The sequence below is a fragment of the Lycorma delicatula genome, chromosome 1, assembly GCF_047948215.1.
Source record: "Lycorma delicatula isolate Av1 chromosome 1, ASM4794821v1, whole genome shotgun sequence".
Classification (NCBI taxonomy): domain Eukaryota; kingdom Metazoa; phylum Arthropoda; class Insecta; order Hemiptera; family Fulgoridae; genus Lycorma; species Lycorma delicatula.
The window spans coordinates 116,767,026-116,782,407 of NC_134455.1; the positions used below are offsets into that span (position 1 = coordinate 116,767,026).

Sequence of the window (15,382 nt, forward strand, 5' to 3'; positions counted from 1 at the left end):
CTGCTACTCAATAGACAGTGAGTTCATGTAGAAGCCAGTCTTATTTATTAAAAGTTAATCTAAGTTAGATTGAGAAGCAGTTTTAAAAAACTTTGCTGGTTTGTATATTTGAAAAAGTTTTCATAATTAAAAACCTAGAGTTTGTGATCAGGTTCAAAGGAGTACTTTTTATAAGATGTATTTTTCTGAAAACTACTGCAAGGACCCATCTAATTCTGAGCATCTCATTTTCCTGTAATTTACTGTTATAAATTTTTTTATTTGTTTTTTGTGTATAAAAAGTCAATGTAGAAAATTAACCTGGTGTATTGCTATGACTGTAAGTAGAATTTTGGGTGTTAAAGGAGGTCTGTAAGATAGGGCTGTAAAAGCACCAGAGCCTTTATAGCTGATATGTAGATATCAAGCTTTTATAGTAGATATAAATTAATCAATATCAATCAGTATCAGTATCAGTCTGTAATGTGTACTTGTTAAAAATGGACATGAGTTCTATAACTATGTCTTACATTTCTTCTTCACTAGAGTAACTGATCACTCCAGCTGCTGTCCTTGGTTACGCGTTTTTGAAAATAAGTAAAATTTTATAGTGTTACACAATTTTTCTGTTATATGTATTTGACTATTTCAGTAAATTTCTGCTTCTAACTAGCTTACTAAATCAACTAGTCTTATTCTGATTTAAGTTTTGGTCTGTGCTATCAGTTATGTTGCTTTTTTAATAATTAATTAATGAAACTAATATTTAAGTATTTGGTGTTGCTAGAACGAATGAAAACTGAAATGAATTAAAAAATAATGTTTTAAAATCAAAGTTTTTTATCTGAAATGGTACAGAGATTGTCATGAAATTGAGTTACCATTTATTAGTGAATTTTTGTTAACAGATTGTATAACTTTTTTGCTATCATCCTTAAAAAAAATAATTAAATTAATTATTGGTATATTTACAGAGGTTTCATTAGATATTGAATTTTGTCTCAAAAAAAATTTTTTCCAGGTTCTGCATTCTCAAAGGCGAAACCAAAACATGGTCTGGTGACAGTAACAAGATTGGCAGTATGCCGAATGTTGTTTGTGCCATTGTACTCCCGCTGGTGGGCCCAGCAGACCTCTCCCAGAGTCTTTGTACTCCTTCTTACATTGTACTTGCTGCAGCTATTCAATATTGGTCTTTATTTTTATGTCACATCAGCTCATGATGATGAGACTGTGGAGGTATGATTTTTGTTTAAAAATATGTTTAGTTATGATTAGTATTCTTTTTTGTATAAAAAATGAAGCATTTTTTAAAATGGTTTTTATATTGTTTTTTTAAAAATTAATCTGTGTTACTCTAACCAGCTCAATTTCAAAGGTACTTTGAATCATCTTTAAAGTATCAATATTTTGGTATCTGAATCAACTTAAAAAAAAGATAATTTTCTCATATGCTTTGTTAAAGTATAAAATATATGATGAGGAGGAAATGTAAACTTTTGCAGTAGAAGGTTTTAAATTAGTTTCTAAAAATTTAGGACTTGAATCATTTCAGGAAGATATATATATATGTATATATATATGTCATGGCTTGTCTGTTTTATACAAATTTTAAGTGTATAACTGGTAAGAGTTTAAGTTCCTAAATATTTATATGACAGGGTGTTATTAAATAACCATTATAAGTAACTTTTGGTTTGTTTCTCAAGGAAATTTTATCATTTAAAATTCTATTGATCCAGACTTTGTTAAACCTCTAGTTTTCAAACTAGATTATTTAGCTTTGTAATTTACCTTGTTTTTAACTTTATAATCTCTAAAAACAAAAATGCAGTCAGATTTTGTGAGCAATATTGTATGTATGACCTATAGTTATATGGAAAAAGAATGAAAAAAATTTTCATCATATAATAGAATTTTTTGGGTGAAATATTTTATCATTTTGTTTATCCTATAAAATATCCATAACAAAGGCTAAATGTTTCTGTTGCCTACTACTAAACTGTGTCATATTACTGACAAAGAAACCTGAGTAAATACAGAGATTAATTGTTAAAATATTTTTAAATTTTATTCTGTAAGAATAGTAAAATTTTAAAATGTAAATAAATATTTTCAAAGTCATTTTTTTATTGCCCTTTACACAAAAATTATACACATACATACTTTTCTGCAACAAACATACAAAAGAAATGTCATAAAGTTTTGTTATTAGTATTATTTTAAAGAATTATTTTGGCTATTTCAGTCTCATTATCTTACCTAATTTTGCTTGGGATTTTCATTTGGAAAAGCTATAACTTTCTTTGCTATTACAGAAATGTATGGATGAATAGAATGTGTGAATATTTGCTATTCCAAAATAGCATTAAAAAATTACCGTTAATATTAAAAGCTATATTTATACAGCATGACATCATGTATGTTATCAATTTGTTCACAACAATGGAAAAGGAAAAAAAATTAAAATAAAGTTAACACCTTTCTGATAAGTCTCCCGCCAATATTATTCAATTAATATCAAAAAAATTAGCAAATTTGTTTAATACATCTGTTCTGTTTGTAGAAACTCAAACTTTGCAGGTAGAGTGAGCAAACTAAATGTTTTTGAACCTGTGACATATATCAAACTAAATGTTTAGGGGTAATTAACTAAAAATTCATGGGGCCAACTTTTATAAAAAAAAATTGTAACGTTTATACATCATCCAGATTGCATTCAATAGCACCTTTTTCTAGTTGGCTTTGGAATGCTATCCAGAATCTTGTGGGTTTCAGCATGCAGCTTAAGATAATTTGAAAAATATTTGTTCAGTGAAGCTTTTCACCAACAAAATCCTGTCTTTAACAGAAGTCTTTTTTTATTCATTCAGTTACTTTGTTAATGTAAGTCGTCCTGTTTGTAATTCAATAACCAAAGCATGGTCTTGCTTTTATCCTTTTGGCTTTTCATCTATTTTTGGTTTGTGACATAGTTATGGCAAAACATGTTCTCCAATTTATACAAAATTTTCCAGTAAGATTCTTAGTTATTATTCAAAATTACATATGTATAATGTTTTTCATAAAACTTTTCATTTCAAATGGTGATTGTTCTTAATGATGAATTGAGAGGGCCTTGTACAGGAAGTTTCCATTTCCAAGCCATCAACTCATGGGTTACCCTTCACTCCTAATGTCATTCACCATTTCTGTCTATACCCTTTCTTTATATTTTAATCCACATTTATGCCTAACATTTGTCTCTGAGAATGTTGTATTATTGTACTGCAGTATGCCTTGCTCAGATTTCTCAGAATACAGTTAAATAGTTAATTGTATGTTGGTTTTTGATAAAATTATTTTTTTAAGTTTTTGCCTTGGATACCCTGTATTTTAAATAAAATAAATGAGGGTTTAGTGAAAATATTTCATTGACAGTTATCAATCTGTTCCCTGAAAACAGTGTTTCTAATGTTGCTAATATAGTGAGACTATTTTTAGCACTGACTAAACCTTCTGTAATCAATTATGATTGAGATTCTTTTCTGTACTTTACTTTGATTTTTATATTTTTAATTCACTTTTGTTGTAGAGCTCAAGCTGTTAAATTCGATGCAAAATGAGTGTTGTCTATTGGTAATAGAACTACTAGTATAATACCTCTATATGAAAGCAGAAATAAAGGATTCCATTTTAGTGGAAAATCAGCTATGGCTTACCATTGTTTACAGAAAAAGTTCATCATATTATGGCTGAAATTTTTTTTAAATTTGATTCTCTGCTCCTTTGGTTATTACTTGTTTTTAATATATATTGATTAATATTAATTAGAACATATATGTATTTTGCATACATGAAAAACAGGTTGGTGTGTTGTCTGTACAGCGTGTAACAGTTGCTGAGGTGTTGGTGCCAGCAGCCATGATGCTTGTGCTTAGCGTGATACATTCGCAAATCATATCACCAAATGGGTCTATTACTGCGGGTTCCAATAACAGCAAGGTACGACGTCTGAAAAGAACCAAGCGTCGTTCTCTTCCACACTCTAGATCTCGTACTCTAGTCTGTCAGTATGAGTCTTTATATTTATTGATTCATTTTAATATTTCAATTTCTAAAATAATAAAACTACTTTTGTTTTACTAATTAGTTAAAATAAATAGTAGTTCAGAACAAACTACTGATATTGTTAACCATCCACAAATGATTGTTTGGAATATTTTTTGTATTTTATTATTTGTAAATAAAATTTAAGAATAAGCAACTCATTTTGTTTTTTTTACTAATTACTTATATTTTATTAAGCTTTTTAAGCAGTTATAAAATAAAGAAATTGCACAGTAATTTTGGAGTCTCTAGATCAACAGAAACAAACTTCATCGTTAACAATGGTTATGCCATTTCTAATAACAGTAAAAGGTCTTTCTGTTGTAGTACTTTCAGTATTAAATTTTGCAGTATTTTTAGATTATAATACAGCCACTTTTTTGCAAAGAACACCTGATATTAAAAAAATCAAATAATGTACCTTGTCAAGTTATTTATAATATCGCCTTTCTTTTGTTGATTGAAATTTATTTTAAACAGCTGCCTAACCAAAGTGTTGAAATCAGCTGTGTAATGTTTGTTTATTGTTTAAGAAGTAATGGGTGTAAAACTTAAGGTTGAAAGAAGATCTACAATGAATATAAACTTATTTTGGTAAGTACCATCATATTTTTTCTTTAACTCTATTTATGAAGTTTTTATGTCATGTCCATTACAAAAATACTGCAAAAGTTCAAATAACATTAACATATAATATGAACTTGCAATTTAGTAAAAGTAAGGTTATGGTAATTTTCTACTGAAATTTGATTTTTTGTAATTTAACATTCATCAACACAATAGTGTGATGTACATGACACAGTTTTATGTAAAAGATACGACAGTATGTAAAAAGGTATTTTTCACCTGAAGTTTTATCAAGACTAACTAACATGAGTGTTTATGTTTTATTTCAGACTATAGCTCCTACCAACAAAATTTAGAGAAAGAAGAAGAATTCTGAAATATGGCAAGAACACTTAGCAAGAATGAGAAAGAAAAAAGGAACTGAAAACCAATAAAGATAAGTTATTGGAAAAGAAACAAAAAGACAGAGAGAGGCAACAGTTATACAGGAAGAAAAATAAGTTTGAAAAAATAAAGAACAAAATGCAGTCACTAAACAAAATAGACATAGGATCATACAGAATAACCGTGTACCTTTGTTAAAGCATTAGAAAAAACTAAAAATGTTTTACCTTCCAATCCATCTAAAAAGAAAGCTGTAATTAAAAGATTGGTTGACAAAAATTATCATTTAAAAATTTTTTTCCTGAAAATAAAAACTTGAATGTTTATATGGAAAGAAGGGGAAAATGACACCAGGCTAAAATTGGTCCAAAATTTCACAACATGGCAAAAAATGATGGTTGAATGTAATTCCCAATTGTGTGCCTTCAAAGTTCATTGCTATTTAAAGAAAAAAAAACAATCTACATAAGAAGGACGTTCAGTAATTCACAAGGCAAATTGATGTAGAGAAAAAACTATTTATTCAGTGACAATGAAACTTACATTATTTTTCAACATAATCTCCAACAACATTAAAACACTTGCCCCACTGTTCTGTGAGTTTTCTGATTGTGTAGAAGTCTTTACATTGCTGTTTGAACCGTCTATGTACAGCTTTTTTACCACTTTGTTGTCAAAATTCTTGCTGTGTAAAAAGACTTTGAGTGGACCAAACAAATGAAAATCGGACAGAGTGAGGTCTGGGCTGTAAGGAGGATGTGACATCCTCCCAACCCAAACTTTCAAGTGTTACTCCCATTCTCTGAGCAATGTGGGGGCACATGTTGTCATGCAAGAGAATCGCACCTTTTGAGAGAGCGTCCTGATGTTTTTGCCTTATTACAGGTCTCACTTTCTGTTAGAGCATGTTAGAATAGTATTTGCTGTTCACAGTACATTGTTCTTCTAAATAGTCACTAAAAATTGGGCCTTGTATGTTCCAGAAGACCCTCAAAATCACTTTACCAGCTGAAGTGGGTTTTGAATTTTTTTTGTAAGCGAATCTGGATGGTTCCACTCAAGACTTTACCCTTTGGATTTGGGCTCAAAAAGGTGTATCCATTCTCTACTTCAAACTGTTCTTTGAGCTCAGAACAAATACGAATTCGAGTGACTTTATGGGTTTGAGTCAACTGTCTTGGAACCCATCTCTTTTCACGTTTATCATATTCTGTGATAATTCAGCATGTCATGAATAATTGAATGCGCTGTTCCAACACTAATATTACACAAATTAGCAATTAAGAAATTTTGACTTGCCTGTCTTCGCGAATAAGATCATTTATGCAATTTTTCAGCAAAGTAGTTGAAACTTCAACTGTTCTTCCAGAGCAATGGAAGTCAGTCGCACTTGTTCTGCTCGAATTAAATTGTTTCACCCACTTATACATGTTTACTGCGGTTTAAACTCTTTTCACCGTATTGTTTCAACATTCTTGAGTTAGTTGTTTGCAAACAGAAGGTGTGAAACCAGTGGTTAAATATCCACTGGTTTTACACCTTCTGTTAGCAAACATCTTATCACTGAATGTACATGTTTCAAGCGGAGCTGACATTCTGAAATTAACAAAAGAGATTATGTTCAAATTAATTATGATGAACAGCTGATTAAATTTGTTCCCAAAGTTGCAAACTTGCCCTCAAAAAGTTTCATCGTCATTGAATGACCCATTTTTTTCTCTACATCAGTTTGTCTTGTTAATTATTGAACGTCCCTCATATTTTAATTCATGCAAAAATGTTTTTGAGTTCACCTAGCAAGGTGTGCAAATTGATTTTGCAGAAAATTATTGTATTTTACATCAAATTGATCTAATGTATATATGAACTCTTCTGAAGATCTGAGTAAAAAAGAAAGATAACAGGAAGATTACTTACCTCAAGAAAGTGTTAGTTGTGAGGAACTAGGCAATTCTAGCGCTTCACATAGGTCTACATGTGATGATATTTCTGTGGAAGCTATGGCTCCAGATAAGAGTAAGTGCCAAGGGTAAAGAGTTTATATATGTGGAAATCTGCCAGAGTTCTGCTAAAGAAAATGGAGGTGTAAAAGCTTTATTTTTGAAATCTTGTAATGAAAGTCAAACATTGTTTAAAATCAATAAAAAAAAATAATGAAATGTTTGTCTCTATACTGTTACAAACAGCCTTCAGTTTCTAAAAAATCATAACTCAAAACTAATGGTGATTGAATTCTTTATGAATTTAAGAAGAAAGTTAATATTTTAGAACATTTAATATTGAGTTTTAAGAATTTAAGTTATCACTAGGTTTATTAAAACTGAAATACATTTTTAATGTAAATTAATTTTTGTAAATTTTGAAGATTAGAGTAGCATATAACATCTTAAAAAATTATTTTATCTATTATTTTTCAAGTAATGAAAAAAATGTCAACTAAAATAACATGAAAACTTGTAATTTGTAAATTCACAAATAAAAAAAATTTTAGTTAAAAATATTGAATTTTTTACAACTAACAATACACTTGTCATGTCTATTATAACATATTATAATTTTTTCTCCTGAATAAAAAACAAATCAAACAGTTAAGTTTTATCGTTAATAAGTTTAAATAAGCAAGTTATAATTAATACAAATGTATTAAATCTGTTATTTATAAATACTCAAGAGAACTTTAAATTACAATTAACACATCTCGAGATTCAGGTGAATTTCTTGTCTCATTCTTTACAGTCAGTAAAACTGTTATAGTAGTTAAACTGCTTTACCAATACATATGAAATTCCATACATAAGTTAATAATGAACATGAGGTCTTTGATTTTCATATTAAAACATTTAATTTAATTATTCCACAACAAAGTTGTATACGTGTCCTGTTACAAAAAAATGGTTGAGTAGTAAAAATTAATAATACAAATTACTTCTCTTACGTTTTGTAGTCTGCATAGTTATTATTTGCTACGTAGAAAACTACTTTACGTTGCCTGTTAAACAAGATATTTTTAAGGTATAAATTATTTTGTGAACTAGAAAAATCTTCAATAATGTAATATTGTACAGTATTGTAATACTGTGTGTTGAATTCAGTATTGTTAGCAAATTTTTTTTCTTTAAAAGGTGAAAATTATTTTTTTCTAACTACAAAATTTAGTTTTACACTTATTGTAAATATTTTATGTTTTTTAAATGTTTCTGTTTTTACATATTTATTTTCAGGTTCTGATTCTAAATCTTCACCTGTCTTGGGATCAGAGTTGAATAATAGGTCATCAGATCCTGTAATGAAATTTAATAAGCATGTTCGGTTACGGAAGTAAGTATTCATTTAATCTTTCTAAAAAATAAGATGTTCAGTTAAAGATTATAAAAAATAAGATTTACCTAATACAGCTTACCCACTTCTCTTTCTGTACTTTTATGTGATATATATAATAAGTAGAAATATATTGTCTTTATGACTGTGTTCGTAAAAAATTCAAAAAAATATTTTACTCCTCAGATTGAGCATAATTTTATAAAATGTTTTAAGCTCATTTTTTTAATATTGCAATTTCTTACACTTGGACTGCTGCAGCTTAGAATTGTTCTTGCACATTCTCAGGCCAGTCAGTATTTTTTATATTTTCTCTTGTACCTCACTGGAAATGTGGTGTAAAAGAAGTATGTGTGTTCAAATTTTAAAGTGAAATTTTCTTTGTTATAAACAGATACAAATTTATTGTAACTCAGGATGAAAATATGAAAAAAAAGTTTATTTCAATACATACCCTGTTGACATTCAGGCATTTTTGAGGTTAGAAGATATCCTTAATAATGCCCTTATTAAAGAACTCTGCTGTTTGTTCCATTCAGAGGACGGTTCAATACCTTCCTATGAAATGTTTATTTTTATTCTGCCATGTTTTGAGCAGTATGATGATGTGTGTTACTCAGAGCAGACACACTCTCTTAGCAAGCAGGCTATGCCAACAGTTCCATACAGTGCACCATAAAAGTTTTTTATGGGTTTACAGTAGCATTAATTCTGTTTAGATACCTTTTTCTCTAGACAGGTATTCAGTTAAAAGAATGCCTTTCCGACCCAAAAAATATTAGTGATGACAGGTGTGTATCCAGATCTTGATTCATCATATATGTTTATTTTCCCTTTGTAAAGGTTTTATGAAATAAAAACATGCAAATTTTATTATAAATTAAAAAAAGGTTTGTTGATTCTGTTGGAGCTGTTGGTTTTCATCAAAGTATTCATTGCATTGATACTACTTTTCAAACATTTAAAAAAATAGCCTATTTTGTTTCAAAAAAGATGGTCAGTAGCCTTAGTGAATGATAATCTCCTGAATCATTATGAAAACAATTGTCTAAAAAAAGAAGATCTCAACCTGGAAACAATTAAAAAGTTATTATTTGTTCTCTTCTTTGCAGCAGCAGTTACTTTTGATACATTTGAATCAGAATAGATTAGTTATACAGCATTGGTTTTCTAAGTTTGAGGTGGAATGATTAATATAGCTTACACTGGCTAAAATTCATAATCTTGTGCATGATATCTAATTACATATCTGTAATGAGTGCTCAGTTGAATGTTGAGTATGTTGCTGTATTATCCCATCCCTTCAATTTATCATCTTAAATTTAGGTCTGTCTAATGAACTTGTTCATACAGCACAGCATACATATTTAGTAAATAATTTTACAAATTTTATTTTTAACATTATTTTGTAGTATATTAAATTTTAATCATCATTTCTTAGCATATTCTATTTTACTATTGCAGAAAGTATGTAGAGATTTCAGTACATTTCATAACAGAGTATTTAAATAAAATAAAACTTAGTAATAAAGACTTTTATCAGAGCTCTTTAATTTTATTTTATCAGTTTCCATTTAATTCAGTTAAGCAATTTGACTGATGTATATGTCAGATAATCACAACATTTGTTTTTCTTTTTAATAGTACTTTATAATTTTTTTCCCTAGGTCCTCAAAAGAAGATGTTACACTGTCTACACATGATCATAGTAATAGTACAGGAGTTGCTAAACCACTTTTAGAGTATGTGTATCTTGAACAGAGGGAAGCATCTTCTGGATCTTTGCTAGGGTAAATTTAATTTCAATTCCTGCTTTTATTTGTTGCATTAATTATTGAATACCATTTATTATCTGTAATTAGTAGTGATTCATGGTTTTTATAATGTGTCATCTATTTTAAAACTGAAAATGAGCAAATGCTCGTAAATGAATGTTATTAGCAAAACTATATAACTTTTTGCTAGATTTTAACCACCAACCTCAAGATTGGTACACCAAAGCTGTCTCACTCCTCTTTTATTGTTACAGATTTAAAAATTTGTATTTTGATCTCATTTTCAAGGAAGCAGTATTAAGCTCATGTCTATGCAATTTTACTGAATATTTTATTTTTACAAATCTATTACTTTTAACAACAAACTGATTTTTGTTTAATTGAAAAATAATAAACCTGTTTACTTCATAGACATAAAAATACATATCATTCAACCAAACAATCACTAATGTATGTAGAAAGCAAATTATACATTACAAGAATGTAAAAATTCATATTACTGCCTAGTCATAATAAGTAGGAACACATCAGAGTATGTTTTACAATTGTTTACATATACACAAAATAATGGAAAAAATCTGAGTTTGCTAATATTACACATAAAATAAATAATAAAATATGGTTGTAATGATGAAATTATAAATATCCTATACAGAAAATATGTATAAAGAAATTTAATAAATACTGTAACATCCGAGTAAAGGAAAAACATGGGGTAAAACACAAACAGTGAGTGTGAGTGTGGTGAAAATCAAACTATCAGACACGTCACAGAAGTTTGCTCTAGTACAGAGTATGGAGAGAATCCTGAAGATTTCCTGATGGTGACTCCAGAATCGAGAGCATATAAAATCGAGAGTTTATTAAATCTTAGTTTATAATTTTGACTGTAATTGATGTTATGTTTTAGTGCCATACGCTAAATAAATAAAGGAAAAACAAAAAATAAAACTAACCAGGCTAATGGGTTTCTTTCAATTAATAAGAATGAAAGAGAAAATAAAGAAGAATCTAGAAATAACTAAGAGGAATTCTTTCATTAGAATATTGGGCCCATTTAACAATTTTTTCTTTGTAATATGGACAGTGACACTTCCAAAAGCTCCTGTTCTACCATAAGGATTACTGAACCAGAATAAGAACTTACAGATGAACATAAGGGCATTGGTTAACTGGCATTTCTCCCGCCACCACCCCATTCGGTCGCCCTAGAGCATAGACCAAATGTCAGTGCCAAGATACGGCTACTGTGCCTCTAAAACAGTTTAGCGACCTCATGCCAGCTAGTGCCTGTCCACCATTTAAAGCGCTTGGAACTTGTATCTGGCTGGTGGCCAGCCATTATCTCAGGGAAAACTTCCCACAGCGGTGCTATAGGAATCAGTATAACCCAGAATAATTAAAAAACTCTAGCGATGACGGTTGAACTTCGCACCCTCATCAAGGAACTCCCACACGGTCCGACGATGCGGCTCTCGCCACACTGACTCGCCGTTTATGAGCGGCCAGTTTTCCCCCTGACCTCTAAGTTCCAGGGTTGCCCGGTCTCTGGCCCCCAAGAGCAGGGCAGTCGAACATCATATGCTTGTTCGACTGGACTTCCCCGCAGACACACAACTCATCAGCCGCTAGGCGAAACCGAAACTGATATTTCTTCAAACCCGCATGGTTGGTGAGCACTTGGGCACCTGCTGCCCTTAAAAATGAATTCGAGGCATACCATCCCCCCAAATCCTGTATAAACCTATACAAGGATCTTCCCTTAGTCGTGGTGTGCCATTCAAGCTGCCATGCCTCCATCGCGGGGCTCCATAGCCTCTTCCGCAGGCGGGAAATGGGCAACTGAACGAAATTTAGATCCGGTGCATTGTGATCGCCGTTCCGCTCCAGTTCTAGCCCGGCTCGAAACCGCATCCCAAATGCCTCTGCTTCCCGACCTCTTCACAACTTCCACATGGCTGCCCGAACTTTCATCACTAAATCGATTGGGAGAGCCCTTCCCAATACGGTGGGAGCCTCGTAGGAGGTTGTTTTAAAAACACCAGTGCATACTATCAAGGCTCTGCGCTGGGCACTCCTTAAATTTTGAAGCAGTGCTCTATTTCTATCCAACCTATGCGCCCAAATTGGCGCCGCGTATGCGATCATGTTCTCGAAGACACCTAGTTACACCAATTACATTTGACGGCCCGACAGCCCGTAATCCTTCCGAGCAATCCTTCTAAGTTCGTGCATCACAGAGACGGCGTCCGCCGCAACTTGCTTAATGTGGTTTGTAAAAAGCAAGTTGTCATCAATCAAAACACCTAGGTACTTATGAACCCTTGTTCGGCTGATTACACAGCCTTTATACTTAATGTGGGGGTTACGACTGCTTGATAATTTATCTGTACCATTCAGAAGCATAAACTTCGTCTTGGGCACAGAAATCTTAAAATTTTGCATGTTCATCCAGCCCTCGGCGGTTGACAAAGCCGCCTGCGTCCTATTCTCTAGCTGCGGTTCTGAATTACCACGAACTATAAGGAGACAGTCATCGGCGAAAGCCTGGACCGTGACCCCTTCTGGGAATATCAACCCCAGAAATCCATCAAACACCAGATTCCACAGCAGGGGACCGAGAACGGAACCATGCGGGCTTCTCCTGGTGACGGATTTTTCCACAACTACGTGCACATCCTTAAACAGAGCCGTGCGGTTAGACAAATAGTCTCTTACCACGGTCTGCAGGGGTTCGGGAACATTGCGGCGTTCCAATTCATAGAGGACAGAACTCCAACACAAGGAAGGAAATGCTGCCTCTATGTCAATAAAAATTGCCAAAACGTATTCGCAGTCGGCGCTTTCCACCTCGGCAAAAGCATTTAAGATGCAATCCTCGGTGCCAACCCCTTTCATGAAGCCATATTGGCTTCGATTTAGAAAACAGTTCATACCGATGTTTTCCCAGAGCCGTTCCACAACCAACCTTTCCAGCAACTTGCCGAGGACCGGCAAGAGGCTGACGGGCCGATAACTGCTGATCTCACCAGGATCCTTTCCAGGTTTTAAGAGCACCCTCATCAAAGCCACCTTCCAGCAAGCCGGAAAGCAGCCCCAGCTTAGGCGCCTCGAGAATAGTCTGCCAAGCGGCTGTCTTATGACAGGCAGCAGATGGTAAAAAATATCCGGTGCTTTCTTCAATGCCATTCGAGAAACCACTCGGTCTATATCTTCGGGTTCCACGGTCCGAACGCAAGGGAATGGTGTTTCACCCGCCCTAACGCCGATTTCCGCTTCACCCTCCGGATCATCTGGAAACAAAGTATCCAGGAACGCCTGGTAGGTCGCCACAGATGTTAATGTGAGGTCACGACCACCAAACCCGCACCGAACACTGGCGAACACGTGCAATGGCTTCGGCTTGTAACAAGTCTTTGCGAGCTGCCAGGGATCGCGTTGCAACTCGCGCATGGAGTCCTTCCAAAACTTCAGTTTGGCTTCCTTGATGGCGTGAACGTATTCATTACGGGCACGCCGGTAGATCCGAAGACGCTCAGCGGGCACGTGGTCAACGATGGTCCCCGTTAGGGGCAGCGCTGGTACCTTATCCTCGCGGACCTCACTCTTGCGCGCAACACGCTAAGGACAGAGGACCGCCATTTCTTACCGGGCCTCCGTCTGCGTTCCACAGACGCCCCCCCCCCGCCGGAAGAAGGGGTCATGACGGCTCCAGGCACGCTAAGATCAGCGGACTGGCTGTTTATGATGGGTCCATCCATTGGCCTAGGCCGCCGTAGGACCACATCACAGCCAGTCTTGATGGCCCGGCCGATTTGCTCCGCCATCAATTCCACCTCCTCACTACTCTCCATGCGCCACACTGCAATCCCTGTAAGGCAGCATCGCATACACGCCTCAGCCTGTGTTGATCCAGGCCCCTTAGGTTATAGAGACCTGAGTCTGGTGTTCTTAGACCGCCTCCGTAAGCAATATCATTATAAGCCTATGATCGCTCACACTGGCCTCGGGCCAGACAGTCCAACTACTTGACCTTCGAAGCAAGTCACCCGTCACCAAGTGACGTCTATATAACTTTCCCCCAGTTTGGCGGAGAAAGTTGGCGGCTGTTCCGCATCATTAATCAAGTAGAGGTTTCTGGCTTCTGCGAACTGTACGAGACTAGCACCTCTGGGGTCTGTGAGTGGTGAACCCCAGGCGGTAGACTTGGCGTCAGCGTCCAGAGCATCCAACACTCTGGTGCCCGGGAGACCGTCCAGAATCCTACCCAACTTCGCTAGCAGTCATCGATACTTCATCCAAGCTGGAAGTATCCCGACACCAGTACGACATCGAGCGTAACCCTCTTGATCCGCACGACGGTGAATTGCTCGTCAGACCACTGGGGCATCCAGAAGACACCCAAAGAGTCAGAGCCCACCACGATCGCAGAGAGCGACCGTCTCCCACGAGAATGAATCACTTTCACCCCGTGGAAGACGACCACTCTATCCGCGACCGCGTACAGCTCCTGGACCAAAAGGACCTCGAGTTCGTACTCCTCAAGGAGCCTCATAGCCTCACTCGTGGCCGCCCGGGAATGGTGCAGGTTTAGCTGCCCCAGGCGCAGGCGTTCGAATTGGTGAAAGCTGTCCCCAAGGGCTTCCTGCCGTTCAGGCGTCGCCATAGGCTGTGTTGTTTAGCTCTAGCCCGAACGATCTCGTACGCCTTACACTGCCTGCCCCCGACCCGGTATCCAGCATCGCTGCCTTTCACCTGGGTACAGGCGGCGCACTTAGCAGGCGACGACTTGGCAGGACAATTGGTTGTCCTGTGCCCCGGAGCGGCACAGTGGCCACACATCTCCTTCTGCGCACGGCATCGGAGAGAGGTCTGCCCAAAGCCCTGCCACTTATAGCATCGGGCTACCTCTACATGGTCGACAACCCTACAGGCAGTCCACCCAAAGAACAATCTTCCACCGGCCACTAAGACCTGCCGGATCTTAGGCTAGGTCTCGAGAACCCAGTGGCTCTTCAGGGATTCCTTCTTCCTCAGCTGCCGAACCACCTTGCTTTCCCGAAGGAAGTCCTCGACCGCCATATCCAACACTGGATTTTGGCTGTGGATCGCCTTGAGGATTTCGGGCTCCTCTACCCTTGTTGCCCTTGGCATATCGTAAACCTATATCTGCGGCTTAGGCTCGGCTAACAGCTGAGCCTTCAAACCGTTCTTAGCCGGAACGTCAGCCTCCAGCAGTTGCTTAGCCTGCTGCTCACTTACGTCCTCCA

At 35.4% G+C, this 15,382-nt stretch overlaps 1 protein-coding gene across 8 annotated transcripts in view; it reads left to right on the forward strand.

Moving 5' to 3' along the window:
- phtf (putative homeodomain transcription factor) overlaps positions 1–15,382 on the forward strand; it is a 169,136-nt gene that overhangs the window by 85,669 nt on the left and 68,085 nt on the right. For 7 of the 8 annotated variants that reach the window (XM_075359808.1, XM_075359759.1, XM_075359800.1 and 4 more), the window contains 4 exons: positions 1,001–1,218; positions 3,826–4,027; positions 8,241–8,337; positions 10,005–10,127. In XM_075359808.1, coding sequence (XP_075215923.1) covers positions 1,001–1,218; positions 3,826–4,027; positions 8,241–8,337; positions 10,005–10,127 — 640 coding nt within the window. The remainder of the gene's footprint in view (positions 1–1,000; positions 1,219–3,825; positions 4,028–8,240; positions 8,338–10,004; positions 10,128–15,382) is intronic. The other variant, XM_075359791.1, reaches the window with a different exon arrangement.